The sequence below is a fragment of the Carcharhinus amblyrhynchos genome, chromosome 23 (assembly GCF_965287045.1).
Source record: "Carcharhinus amblyrhynchos chromosome 23, sCarAmb.v2.hapA, whole genome shotgun sequence".
Classification (NCBI taxonomy): domain Eukaryota; kingdom Metazoa; phylum Chordata; class Chondrichthyes; order Carcharhiniformes; family Carcharhinidae; genus Carcharhinus; species Carcharhinus amblyrhynchos.
The window spans coordinates 6,033,572-6,048,953 of NC_137346.1; the positions used below are offsets into that span (position 1 = coordinate 6,033,572).

General features: G+C 42.4%; 1 protein-coding gene across 1 annotated transcript in view; it reads right to left on the bottom strand.

Annotated features, from left to right (window-relative positions):
* med13a (mediator complex subunit 13a) overlaps nucleotides 1–15,382 on the bottom strand; it is a 182,603-nt gene that overhangs the window by 73,085 nt on the left and 94,136 nt on the right. Inside the window, exon 10 of the mRNA XM_080210890.1 lies at nucleotides 10,194–10,892. Coding sequence (XP_080067016.1) covers nucleotides 10,194–10,892 — 699 coding nt within the window. The remainder of the gene's footprint in view (nucleotides 1–10,193; nucleotides 10,893–15,382) is intronic.

Sequence of the window (15,382 nt, forward strand, 5' to 3'; positions counted from 1 at the left end):
TACCCATTGCATGTGTCCACAACGGTATCAGTAGGGGTAATTGCTGCACAGTCCTTGTGAAGATCAAGTCCCATCTCATCGTACAGAATGGCACTTGGATACACTCAAAACTGATCTAGCTGCTCAAAAACTGGGCATCCATGAGGCACACTAGGAGCAATCAGCAGCAGCAAAACCGTATTCTATAAAAATCTGTAACTTCATGGTCCAACATGTCCTTCCCTGTGGCATTACCATCAAGCCAGGGGCCCAACACTGGTTCAATGATTGTAGCAGAGTATGTCATGAGCAGCATAGGCGTACCTTATTGGCAAACTGCAACACAGGACCATATATATGCCAAAGTGGAGAAGCAGCCTGCTACAGACACAGGTAAGCGATCCCACAACCAACAGATCAGTTCGAAGCTCCATAGTCCTGTCATCTCTAGGGCATTTATAGGAACGGGACACAAATATACAACTGGCATCAATCCTACAAACTGGACACATCCTGTCCAAAACAGAACAAATCTAATCTGTCCAATTACTGCCCACCTTTTCACCAATACTCGGTTTGGGTTCTACCGATGCCATTCTGCTCTCATACACGCTAAAACTGTGGCCCAAACATGGACAAAAACCACAGAATTCCAGAGGTGACGTAATGTGACCAAATGTGGCATCAAGGAAGAGCCCAAGCAAAACTGAAGTTAGTGGGAATCAGAGGGTCAACTCTCCAATAGGCATGGAGTCACACCTAGCACAAAGGAAGGTGGTTGTGGTTATTGGAGGCCACAATCTTCAGTTGCTTCACAGGATCCCTACAGTGCAGGAGACCATTTAGCCCACCACGTCTGCACCAACTCAGAGCAACTGCCCGGGCCCACTCAGCTCTCTTTCCCCGTAACCCCACACATTTACTCCAGTAATCCCAACCTATACATCTTGGGACACTAAGGAGCAGTTTAGCATGGCCAATCCATCTAACTTGCATATCTTTGGAGTGTGGGAGGAAACTGGAGCACCTGGAGGAAACCCACATATACATGGGTAAAGTGTACAAATTCCACAATCACCCGAGTCCAGAATGGAATCCAGGACCCTGGTGCCATGTGGTAGCAGTGATAACCACTGTGCCACAATTTATATGACAAAAGCCAGCAATAACCATGTCCTCTTGACAGCCAACAGCACTCCATCACCAAATCCCTCACCACCATTAACGGTAAGCTTAGATACTGCGGCTAATATAGATACCATCGACACACAGTAGTAGTAGTAGTAGTAGTAGTAGTAGTATGTACCACCTGATCCAAGAGCAATTAGGGACAACCAATAATAATGGCTCAGCCGGAGATGCTCGTATCTCTGACGTATAAATAAAAAAGGTTTGCAGAGAATTCCAGAACTTAGGGTCTTGGCAGTTGGAGGAACATTTAGAGGTTTTGGGAAAGCAAACAGCGTGTTTCCATTTCTAGGGAAGAGCAAAACTAGGCATTAAAGAATTCAAATCGGGAATTCGGAAGAAATGTCTTTGCCCAGACACGGTGAAACAGTGCAACTTATTACCAAAGGAAGTAGTTGATGGGAATCTAAATAAGCTTCCACAAGAAAAAACAATTCCCCTATATCCACTTCATTAGACCGCCCCTCAGCCTTCTTTTTTCAAGAGAAAAGAAATAGGAGAACGAATACACCATATGCACCAAACATGCTCAATACAATTCAATACTTTCAATACAAGTGTGACGGTTCTTTGACTTCAAATCCACTTTTGCCAGCTCCCCGGACTCTTCAATCTATCTCAACCAGAAATACATTCCACAATGGAGCATTCTGGGGTAGGGAATTTCAAATTTTCACAATACTGAGTGAAGAAATTTCTCTTCTCAATCCTCAATAATCATCTCTCATCAGGAGATCGTGCCCCCATGTTCTAGATGTCCCTGACAGGGAAAAGTACATCCATCTACCTTGAAAAGCTTTCTCAGAACTTTGTTTCAATGAGATCATCTTTTCATTCTTCTAAACTCCAGAGAAAATAGGCCCAATTTAATTGGGCCTATCTCATCATAGGTCAACCCTTTCATCCCAGGTACCAATCTTGTGCATCTTCTCTGTACTGCCTCTAATGCTAGTACATCCTTTCTAAAATATGAAGCATAAAATTACACAGTACTCTAGGTGTGGTCTCTTCAATGCCCTGCACATTTGTATCAATGCTTCTTTGTTCTTGTACTCCAAATCCCTTGCAATTAAAGGTCAATATGCCATTGACTTTCTAATTTCTTGTTGTACCTACATGCTTTTGATGCATCTTGTATAAGTAAATGTTGAACGTCAACATTTACAAGTTCCATGGTTTTCAGAAAAATTGTTTCCCTATCTTACTACCGCAGTGAATAAATGTTACACTTCTCCACTTTAATCCATTTGTCACCTTATGCCTGCTCACTTAACTGAGCATATCTCGATACAGTCTGTGTTTTCCTCTCAGTTTGAATTCTGACCAGCCTACCATCAACAAACTTTGATACATTACTCTCCATCTCTTCATCTAAGTCATTAATAAAGATTGTCAGCAACTGAGGCCTTAGTACTGATCCCTGAGGCACTCCTCTAATCACAGCCTGCCAACTTAAAAATCCCTGTCTTCCCCTGCTCTTTGCTTTCTGCCCGTTAAATCCGCTAGCCATAATAAGAACCCTCAATTCCACAAGCCCTTATCTCAGATATTAACCTTGAGTGTGGCACCTTATCAAATGCCTTACAGAAATCCAACTAAACCATATCTACTGATTCCCCTTTATTTACCCTATGTCAAAGGTTCTAATAAATTTGTGGTCATCCTGGACTACAATGTCCTCACCTTCAACAACCAGTTCTTCATCCAGAAGCACGGAACAGACATGGGGACCAAATTTGCACCTCAATATGCCAACAACTTCATGCACAGGTTCGAACAAGACCTCTTCACCGGACAGGACCTTCAACAGACGCTATGCACTAGATACATCGATGACCTTTTCTTCCTTTGGACTCACTGAAACAACTACATGATGACATCAACAAGTTCCATCCCACCATCATCACCATGGACTACTCTCCAGAATCAGTTGCATTCTCGGACACGTGCATCTCCATCAAGGATGGCCACCTCAGCACTTCACTGTACCGCAAGACCACGGATAACCTCACAATGCTCCACTTCTCCAGCTTTCACCCTAAACATGTTAAAGAAGCCATCCCTTATGGACAAGCCCTCCATATACACAGGATCTGCTCAGATGAGAAGGGGTGTAATAGATACCTACAGATGCTGAAAAGACCCTCGTAAGAGCAGGATATTGCACTCGATGCAGCAAAAAACTGCACCAACTTCCTCAGAAAACAAACACGCGGCACAGCCAGAGTACCCTTTGCCATCCAGTATTTCCCCAGAGTGGAGAAGCTATGACATCTTCTCCAGAGCCATGTCATCGATGAAGACCAACATCTCACCAAGGCCATTCCCACATGCCCACTATTTGCCTTCAAACAACCATGTGACTTAAATCAAACCACTGTCCGCAGCAACCTACCCAGCCTTCAGGAGAACAGCAACCATGACACCACACAGCCTTGCCACAGCAACCTCTGCGAGACATGCCGGATCATCATCACAGAATCCATCATTTCACATGAGAACACCATCCACCAGGTACACAGTACACACTCATGCAACTTGGCCAAAGTTGCCTGATACGCTGATACTACGGTATGGTACATCGGTAAGATCATGCATACACTACAACAATGGATGAATGGATACCGCTCAACAACCACCAGGCAGGAGTGTTTCCTTCCTGTTGGGGAACACTTCAGCAGTCAAGGGCATTCAGCTCCGATCTTCAGATGAGCTTTCTCCAAGACAGCCTTCAAGACACACAACAACACAAAACAGCCAAGCAGATACTGATAGCCAAGTTCCGCATATCTGAGAACACCCTCAACTGGGATCTTGAGTTCATGTCACACTACCTTTAACCCCCTCCACGATTTGCCTGGGCTTATAAAATTTTACTAATTGTCCTGGCTTGAGACAATTCACACCGCTTTAATCTGTACTTAACCCCCTCTCCATTCACATTGTCTGTACCTGGAAAGACTTGATTACCTGTTAAGACTCGCATTCCAACCATTACCTTGCAATTCAGTCTGTCTTTATATATGCCTGTTTGTTTGTGAACACAATTCTCCACTCACTTGATGAAGAGGCAGTGCTCCGAAAGCTCGTGCTACCAAATAAACCTGTTGGACTTTAACCTGGTGTTGAGACTTCTTACTGTGCTGACCCGAGTCTAACGCCGGCATCTTCATATCACGTCTAATAAATTTATCAAACATGATTTCCCTTTTGTAAAACCAGACTTTCTCTCATCACAGCAATGCACTTAGAAAATCACTGCACGACTTCCTTAACAATAGATTTCAATATTTTCCTGACAACTGATGTCAGGCTAAATGGCTTCTGGTTTCCAGTTTTCTCTCTTCCACCATTCTTTAACAGCAATTTTGCTGACTTCCAATGTACCGGGACCATTCTAGAAGCGAAGGAATTTTGGAAAATCATAACCAACGAATACACTTTCAATGCAGTTATTTCTTTCAGAAATGTAGGATGCAAGATGGTCAGGTCCTGGGGATATGTCAGACCCTCAGGTTTCTTCAATACTCTTTCTCTGCTAAGGTTAATTAGCATAGTTTCTTCGCCCTTATTAGTCCTCCATTTTTGGTATATAACTTATGCCTTCTCCTGTGAAGATAGATACCAAATATTTGTTCATTGTTCAACGTCTCTATTTCCTCATTCCCCCATGATAAATTTCACCCTCTACTTCCAAAGAGTCAGTGTTTACTTGAGTTACTCTCCTTTGTATAAATTTGTACAAGCTCTTGCAATGTTATATTCTTGTAAGTTTATGCTCATATTCTATCATCTTCCCTTCTTGATTTTTTTTGTATGGTCCTTTGTTGGTTTCTAAAACAATCCCAATACCCAGAGTTACTACTACTTTTTGCAACACAAGCCCCTTCATTTAATCAAATGCTATCATTAATTTAGGGACGAGTGCCAGCCGAACGGGAGTGTGCTGAACTGGGGAAAGGCGAGCTATAGCAGGATTAGGAGGGAGCTGCAGGACACTGATTGGGAGGGACTGTTAGCTGGAAAGTCCACGGTTGGCAAGTGGGAAGCTTTTAAGGGCAAAATGAAATGGTTGCAGGGGAGGTATGTTCCGGTTAAGCGGAAGGATGGGAAAGGTAGGATTAGAGAGCCGTGGATTACAGGGGATATTGAAGACTTGGTCAGGAAGAAGAGGGAGGCGTATGTTAGGTCGAAACGACTGGGTACGGAGAGTGCGCTGGAGGAATATAGAGAGAGTAGGAGGGAGCTAAAAAGGGGAATTAGAAGGGCGAAGAGGGCATGAAATGGCTTTGGCTGGTAGGATTAAGAAAAATCCAAAGGCATTTTATTCCTATATTAGAGGCAAGAGAGTAGTTAGAGGGAAAATTGGTCCTCTTAGGGACAAGAGTGGAGAGTTATGTATTGAGTCGGAGGGAATGGGGGAGCTCCTGAATGAATACTTTGCATCGGTATTCATGAAGGAGAGGGGTTCGGAATCGTGCGGTGTCTTGGAGGGAGCGGAGGATCAGTTGCAGGAGATATCTATTACGAGGAAGTGCTAGGGCTTTTAGGTAGCGCAAGGATGGATAAAGCTCCGGGGCCTGATGGTATTTATCCCAGGCTGCTTAGGGAGGTGAAAGATGAAAATGCTGGGCCTCTGGCACAAATCTTTGTCTCTTCTTTGGACACACGTGAGGTCCCAGAGGACTGGAGGGTAGCAAATGTGGTACCACTGTTCAAAAAAGGTAGTAGGGATAACCCTGGAAATTATAGACCGGTGAGTTTGACATCGGTGGTAGGGAAATTAATGGAAAAAATACTTAGTGGTAGGATGTATAAGCATTTGGAGCGTTGCGATCCGATTAGGGATACGCAACATGGCTTTGTTAGAGGAAGGTCTTGCCTTACGAATCTGGTGGAATTCTTTGAGGAGGTGACATAAACGGTTGACGATGGGAGAGCCGTTGATGTCATCTATATGGATTTCAGTAAGGCGTTTGACAAAGTCCCTCATGGTAGGCTGGTAGAAAAGGTTAAGGCGCATGGGATACGAGGCCAGGTAGCTAGGTGGATTGAGAACTGGCTGGGTAATAGGAGACAGAGGGTAGTTGTGGAGGGGATCTTGTCGGGCTGGAGGCCAGTGACCAGTGGTGTGCTGCAGGGCTCAGTACTGGGACCTCTCCTCTTTGTAGTATACATAAATGACTTGGAAGAGTGTGTAGGTGGTGTGATCAGCAAGTTTGCTGATGACACCAAGATGGCAGGGTTGGCAGGTACTGAACTGGATTGTCAGGTGATACAACAGGATATAGATAGGTTGGTGCATTGGGCAGATAGGTGGCAGATGGAATTTAATCCTGACAAATGCGAGGTGATGCATTTTGGAAGGAATAATGCAGAGAGGAGCTATGTGATAAAAGGTAGACAGATTAGGAGTATAGACTTACAGAGGGACCTGGGAGTGCAGGTTCACAAATCCATGAAGGTTGCGTCACAAGTGGAGAAGGTTGTTAGGAAGGCGTATGGAATGTTAGCCTTTATAGGAAGGGGTATAGAGTATAAAAGCTGCCGTCTAATGCTTCAGTTGTACAGAACATTGGTTAGACCGCATTTGGGGTACTGCGTCCAGTTCTGGTCACCTTACTACCGGAAAGACGTGGAGTCTTTGGAAAGGGTGCAGAGGAGGTTTACCAGGATGTTGCCTGGCATGGAGGGGCTGGGTTACGAGGAAAGGTTAGAGAAACTGGGACTTTTCTCCTTGGAAAGACAGAGATTGAGGGGGGACATGATAGAGGTATATAAGATACTGAAGGGAATAGATAGAGTTAATAGTGAGAGACTGCTCCCTAGACTGGGCACAAACACGAGAGGTCATGATTTAAGGGTGAGGGGGGAGAGGTATAATTTGGATATGAGAGGAAGGTTCTTTACGCAGAGAGTTGTGGGGGTATGGAACGCGCTACCGAGTAGGGTGGTGGAGGCAGGAACGTTGGACTCGTTTAAGGTTCAGTCAGATAGACACATGAGTGAAACGAGGATGGAGGGTTATGGTAGGGGCTATTAAATAAGGTTAGAACCTCGGGAGACACCGGAAAAGCAGGCTTGTAAGATTAACGTTTTTGTCTTTTTATTTCGCAGGTGGAGGTCCACCTCGTGTCAAACGAGGGGCATGCACACGGTGGGTCGTGCGTGGGCTGCTCTTGGAAGTTCCGGGAGTGGCCTAGTACTTCGTGTCGGTGTGTGTGCTTGATCCTGGACCGGTAGACGGGCGCCGCAACAGCTCGGTGACTAGCACTGCTAGCTGTGCAGATACATGGATTTGGGCCTGTGTCTGTGGGAGTTTGCGCATTCTCCCTGTGGTTGCGTGGGTTTCCTCCGGGCGCTCCGGTTTCCTCCCACACCCCAAAGATGTGCACTTAGGCTGATTGGTTTTACCAAATTGACACTATTCTCCCCTGAATCTGGCTAAGTTAGGGGTTCCATTCGTAGACATGCAGGGTAGAATAGGTGTAGGGTGATGTGGCGGCACGGGCTCGTTGGGCCAAAGGGCCTGTTTCCCATGCTGGGTTGTTCTTTGTTCATTAGCAAGACCAAGCCTGCATGTACATACACACAGTTTTGATCCACAGAATCCCTATCGTGCAGGAGGCTGCCATTTGGTTCAACTGAGTCTTCACAGACACTCAAAGAATATATTACCCAGACCCACCCCTTCACCGTATCCCCGTAACCCTGTGATTTTTTTTTAAAAACAATGGCTAATCTTCCTAATCTTTGGACACTAACAGACAATTTAGCATGGACAATTGCCCTAAGTACCTTTGGACTTTGGGAGGAAACCAGAGCACCCAGAAGGAATCCACACAGTCACAGGGCTAAAATGCAAACTCCACATGGATAGTTACCGAAGGCTCAAATGAAAGAGGTTCCTGGCACTGAGGGGCAGTGGTGCTAACCCAAGAATATCATCCTTATAAGTCTTCTCTGCACTCACTAGTGCCTTTTAACCCTTTTTACAATATGGAAACCAGAAATGCATGGTATGGTTAGACTCAATATGTCTAACCAGTATTCGATTTAGGTTTGGCACAACATGCCTACTTTTCAATTCTCTCCAACAGTAAAGCCTAGAATGTTTTGTTTTTTAAAATGTTCTTTGGTGCAACTTTTAGCATCCCCTACCTAGATCTGCACCTTCAAGTAATAAGTGACCTTTCTATTCTTCCTACCAAAATGTACATCCTCACATTGACCTCTAGTAACCAATAATTAGCCCATTCTGCACGTTTAATTGCCTTCCTGTAATTTCTTGCAGTCCTTCTCAATATTGATTAACCTTTCCCAATTTAGTACCATCCACAAATTTAGAAATTATCCTTAGATAACATTACGGCTATTACAGATAGAAGTCTCCTCCTCTTCATTCCTTAGTCTTAAAAAAGAGGTTCGTGAGCGATCAAACTAGGCCCAAGTGGAGTTTGATCATATTTAAAGTCTAATGATCAGAGGAAATGAGAAAAAGGAATGAGAAAACAGCCTTCTGAACCACAATTCTTTCTGTAGCAGAAGATAATAATTCCCAGATTAAGCTCCAAAATTTCTTTAACTCATTTCAAAAGCAAATCCAGAGAAAGCACCAGGATATCAATTTAATACAATATCATTCAGCTGGATCATCTGAGTACTAGTGATTCCTACTTACAGCAACAATGGCATAATTGTTTGTCTCTGTGCGATAGATATACAGTATGTTTCACCATTCCTCCAAAACCCTCAAACTGTGTTAGTGACAGACTCAGTAGTTCATGAAATTAACAAACACACCAACTATTTTTGGTGGCATTTGAAGCAAAAGGTAATAGTCATTTTTTTTGGCATCTTCAGATAGGATAATCCATTATATAGCTCACTATTAAATACGGTGATATTATGTAGATTTAAAGATTACATGTTCCAAAATACTTTTTCTAAACAAATCATTCATGCTCTTGTTGAGTTACAGCTTTCACAAAGAATGGCTTATGTTGACTTAATATGTCCAAAGATGTGCTGGTTAGGTGCATTGGTCATGCTAAATTGCCCCTTAGTGTCCTGGGATGTGTAGGTTAGAGGGGTAAATGTGTGGGGTTGTAGGGATAGGGCCTGGGTGGCATTGTTGGATTGAATGACCTCCTTCTGCACTATAGGGTTTCTATAATTCCTATAATATTTTTGACAATTCGGTTTCACGATCCAGTGCCTTAGCACCCCAGAAACATTGCTGTATCCCAATATCCTCAACAGTTGTCCATTACATTTCCCTTCCCTGTTCTACTTCTGTGCTTTTCCTCAAACCCCAAAGGCACACACACACACACCAGTATTTTGCTTTTCCATTCCTGCCAATGCAATGCTTAAAGTAATTCCTAGCTAGCAAACCTCCTTCCCGTGTTTTAGTTTCTACTGAAGCACATTTTTCATTTTGTTGCAAGACTAGGCAGATGAAAATGTCTAGGGTGATTCAGCCTAATTTCTGAACAAAACATTGCATTCTATATGGATTCAAGTTTCTTTAAAAGTCTCACCATGGTTGAGTCCTGTTGGGGTACACCTGCAGGAGCCACTCTGCAGAATACTGAATGATCACTATATGAGCCTAGATACCAAATGTCAGCTGGTGAATTGTGTGTGCACATGCCCACCGGAAGCAAAAAGAGGAAAGCGATTTTGTTCTCACTGCAACACAAGTTTCCTAACTTGGATTTAGTTAATAGCAATCAGAAATGTTGCGCTAAACAAGTGCCACTGTGCCCAACGATGCCTATTCTGTCCTGGCTCAGCATATCAAAGTAAAAATCAATTTTTTTTAAAATCTGTATGGTTCAGCCATTTGCTTTAGAAACTAATCAAGCAGTCAAGGAAGGGCAACATCAAACTCCTTTCTTATTAAGAAATACAATTAATACATTACAAACTATACAGCAAATAATACTTGTTTGCAGATGATATAAGATAGCACTAGACATATTTTAATAATTATTTTCCAAATATTTCATGTAAACACTTACTCCGAGACAGAAGAAAGTGCATGTTCTTGGTTGCTCACTGAAGTATATTCCTCTCTATATTTATCTAATGGCAGCTGTGGTGGCACAAATTCAGATTCCTTGTGAGTGGGCAGTCGATAACAATTCCACGTCACATCAGGCCCGTCATCTTCAAGCTGCACCACACTGCTACTGTAGGTTGTAGGCTCCATCACTTCTGGAAAACCCATTGAAAAAATCTGGGTGGGAAGAGTTTCCATTCTGTCCTCGACAGCTTTGGCTGGTAGTAGTGGATCTGGTGCAGGCATCTGGCAGAATGGTTGACTTTGAGGCGTCAATGGGTTTTTAAAAGCATCACCCCCATCCTCCCCCCTCTCACAGGGATGAGGGCTGAGGGGGGGTGGTGGTGGTGAGTTTGGTATCTCTGGGATGTGCATCTGTGAGGGCTTTGTGGAGCTAACAAGCTCATTAGGCCGTGTGTTTGGATACCTCCCTCTACTGTCCTGTGGCCTAATTCCAAGTCTGTGATTAGTTGAGTCTGGTTCGATTGCAACATCTTCACATACTGAATTGCGGTGATGAAATGGAGTTAGTGGTCGTTTCTGCTGTTTTTCCCCTTTCTCTTGCTTGTCGTTCATTTTGTGCTTGAGTGCTGTTGACGGTTGTGGACCAGGAGGCTGTGTCTGTCCTTGCACACCAGTGCCTCTCTTATTCTTATGCCTGCAAGTATATTTGCAAAGCAACGACAGTAAAAGTCAGGCTTAGGATTTGTGTTCATTTCAATACGTCTAAGGTAACTCAAAAGAGGAAAGGCATTATTAGTCTACAGAATTAAATCCTTCTTCATTAAAAGGTCTCAGATCAAATGGTTTACACAGATCAGAAAGGTAGGACTGCTTACTGTTGACTTGTATTAACTGCTGGACCCATGCAGTTCCTATTTTAAAGTGATCTTCATTTTTAAACCTCATGGTTTTGCCCCTAAATTTCCAGCTCTACAAACATAAAAACAGTACAGCACAATACAGGCCCTTTGGCTCAAAGTTGTGCCGAACATGTCGCTACCTTAGGGATTACTAGGCTTACCAAAATCCTATTTTACTAAGTTCCATGTATTTAGCTGAAAGTCTCAAAAGACCCTATAGAATCCATCTCCACCACCGTTGCTGGCAGCCCATTCCATGCATCCACTATTGAGTGAAAAACACCCCTGACATCTCCTTTGTACCTTCTCCCCAGCACCTTAAACCTGTGTCCTCTTGTGGCAACCATTTCAGCCCTGGGAAAAAGCCTCTAACTATCCACTCGATCAATACCTCTCAACATATTATACAACTCTCAGGTCACCCCTCATCCTTCGTCTCTCCAAAGAGAAAAGGCCAAGCTCCCTCAACCTATCCTCATAAGGCATGCTCCCCAATCCAGGCAACATCCTAGTAAATCTCCTCTGCACTCTATGGCTTTCACATTGCTTAGTTCTGGTCGCCTCATTACAGGAACAGAGTACTCCAAGTGGGATCTGACCAGGGTCCTATATAGCTGCAACATTATCTCTCAACTCAAACTCAATTCCTTCATTGATCAAGGCCAGTACACCATATGCCTTCTTAACCACAGCTTCAACCTGTGCAGCCGCTTTGAGCATCCGATGAACTCAGACCCCAAGATCCTTCTTATCTCTCACACTGCCAAGAGTCCTATCGTTAATATTATATTCTGCCATCCTATTTGACCTGCCAAAATGAACCACTTCACACATACTGGGTTGAACTCCATCTGCCACTGCTCTGCCCAGTCTTGCATCCTATCAATGTCTCACTGCAACTTCCGACATCCCTCCACACGATCCACAACACCTCCAACCTTTGTGTCATCAGCAAACTTACCAACCCATCCCTCCATTTCCTCATCCAGGTCATTTATAAAAATCAAAGAGTAAGGGTCTCAGAACAGATCCCTGGGACACTCCACTGGTGACTGACCTCCATGCAGAATATGACCCATCTATAACCACTCTTTGCCTTCTGTGGGCAAGCCAGTTCTGGATCCACAAAGCAATGTCCCCTTGGATCCCATGCCCCCTCACTTTCTCAATAAGCCTTGCATGGGACACCTCATCAAATGCCTTGCTGAAATCCATATGTACTACATCTACTGCTTTTCCTTCAATGTGTATAGTCACATCTTCAAAAAAATTCAATCAGGCTCAAGGCATGGTCTGCCTTTGACAAAGCCATATTGACTATTCTTAATATTATACCTCTCCAAATGTTAATAAATTCCTGCCTCTCAAGATCTTCTCCATCAACTTACCAACCACTGAGGTTAGACTCACTGGTCTATAATTTCCAGGGCTCTCTCTACTCCCTCCCTTGAATAAAGGAACAACATTCGCAATCCTCCAGAACCTCTCCCGTCTACACTGATAATGCAAAGATCATCACCAGAGGTTCAACACTCTCCTCTCTCACTTCCCACAGTAGTGTGGAGTACATCCCACCCAGTCCCGTGACTTATCTCACTTGATGCTTTTCAAAAGCTCCAACACATCCTCAAGCTTTTCAGTCTGCTGCAAGTCTGCACTACAACCAAGATCCTTCTCCATCGTGAATACAGAAGTAAAGTATTCATCAAGTACCTCTGCTATTTCTTCCGGTTCCATACAAACTTTTCCATGTCACACTTGATAGGTCCTATTCTTTCACATCTTATCCTCTTGCTCTTCACCTATTTGTAGAATGCCTTAGGGTTTTCCTTAATCCTGCCTACCAAGGCCTTCTCATGACCCCTTCTGGCTCTAATTTCCTTCTCGAGATCCTTCCTTTTGGCCATATACTCTTCTAGATCTCTAACATTACCTAGCTCTCTGAACTTTTTGTAAGCTTTTCTTTTCTTCTTGACTAGATTTATTACAGCCTTTGTACACCGCAGTTCCTGTAACTTACCAAAACTTCCCTGCCTCATTGGAACGTTGCTATGCAGAACTCCAGGCAAATATTCCCTGAAAATCTGCCACATTTCTTTCGTACATTTCCCTGAGAAAACCTCTTTCCAATTTAAGCCTCCAATTTCCTGCCTGATAGCCTCAATTCCCTTTACTCCAATTAAACACTTTTCTAACTTGTCTGATCCTATCTCTCGCCAACGCGAGATAGAAAAGGAGATAGTAAAGGAGATAGAATTATGATCACTATCTCCAAAATGCTCGCCCACAGAGATCTGACACTTGACCAGGTTCATTTCCCAATACCGAATCAAGTACAGCCTCTTCTCTTGTAGGCTTATCCATATACTGTCAAGAAACCCTCCTGAATCACCTTATTTATTTTATTTTCCTAGACTGAAAGGTTTTTGGTTAACAAACAACTATGGTGAAATATTGCTCAACTTTACAAAAAAAACTGCATAAAATTTATTACAGCATAGTTCACGCAGGAACATAAATCATCTAAGATGCAGAGGAATTACAAAAGTTAGAGACCTTAGATAACAATAAACATCACTGATTTCTACATACAATTAATCATGCTCCTTGAAGCACAAGTGATAATAGTATTCTCTTTTAAATAGGAAAGGATGATTGAAAGCTAGGGTGGAAAAAATAAACTGTCATAGGACTTGATTTATATTTGCCAATTTCTGATTCTCACCATTGTCCAATGTCAAGAAATGTTCCAATACCAGAGTGAGCTGGAAGTACAATCATAAACAGAAAAATTAAAGCCCATGGGATTGAAAGGACAGTGGCAGCTTGAATGCAAAATTAGCCAAGGGAAAGAAAGCAGAAAGTAGAAGGGAATAATTGTTTTTCAATACAGTAGTATTCCCAGGAGTTGCTTTTAGGACCACTGCTCTTTTTTGATTTACATTCATGACTTGGGTTCGGGGGATACAAGTCATAATTTCGAAGTTTAAAGATGACATGCAACTCAGCAAATAATGGAGAAGGATAGTAACAGACTTCAAGAGTACTTAGATTGGTAAAATGGGAAGACATGTAGCAGATAATATTTAAAACAGAATTGTGACGTGATTCAAATCATAGGAAGTATGAGGAGAGTCAGCATGAACTAAACGGTATAATTTTTTTTAGGTTTAGTAAATTTTTTTTCTAATTGTTAAAATTAACCTGAAGATGTTTCCACACAAATGTCTGATGGTTGCAAGACATGTTGAGAAAGCTATTGAAAAAGCTTATAGGATCCTTGGCTTTATTAAGAGAGCACAAAACCAAGGAAGTTTTGCCAAACCTTAATGAAACACTGGTTACGCCTCAGCTGTTAAGGTCAATTCTTGGCATCACACTTTATAGAAGATTTTTACCAGCTTCACAGAGTGAAGAAGAGATTTACAAGAATGGTGCCACAGATGAAGGCCTTCAGCTGGATTGCTCTCTTTAACAGCAAAGAAATTTAAAAGGAGATTTGATAAAGATGTTTCCAGTGACAGAAGAGTTGGTAACTGGAGGACATAAGTTTAATCACTTGCTAAAGAACAAGGGAAAATATGAGGAAACATGCAACACCTGTATATTTAAGAGAAGTAATGATATGGAACGTACTGAATGAAAGTGTGGTGGAAGCAAATTCAGCGATAACATTCAAAAGTGGGTTTAATAAATACTTGTAAAAAGTTACAGGGCTATGGGAAAAGAGCAGGGAATGGGTGAATTAAATATTACCAAAGAGTACAATGTGTTGAAAGACTTACTTCTGTGCTGTAATTGTTCTATAATTCTATGATAAAATTGTTAATGCTTGAACTTGTTACATGTATTATTAAAAGTTACTGGTTTGTAATGTTACCACCCCAGTTGATGTTAAAGCTAGACAGGAAGATCCCAAAATCCTGCCTCAAAAGACCATAACTTTTACCTTTTAAGCAAAAATGGAGGAGCAGAGTCATAAGACCACTAATTAATTTTAACAACTAGAAAAAGCATTTATTACCTGAAAAATTGTATTTTGCTACAATACTCATTTATTCCTCCCTTAGTTTAACACATGGATTACAAAGTAAATCTTAAACTCCAGGGTTTCAGTAACAAATAAGTAGAGAGATTGACTGTGATCAAATACACACTCTGCTCTGAACCCAAGTTAGTATCTGTGGATTTTTCCCCTGTCATGAGGGTTTTCAAAAACACACTTTAAAATCTTCTTTAACAATAATGCTTTCCATTCCAAAACTCAATTCAGGTTTTCCAAATT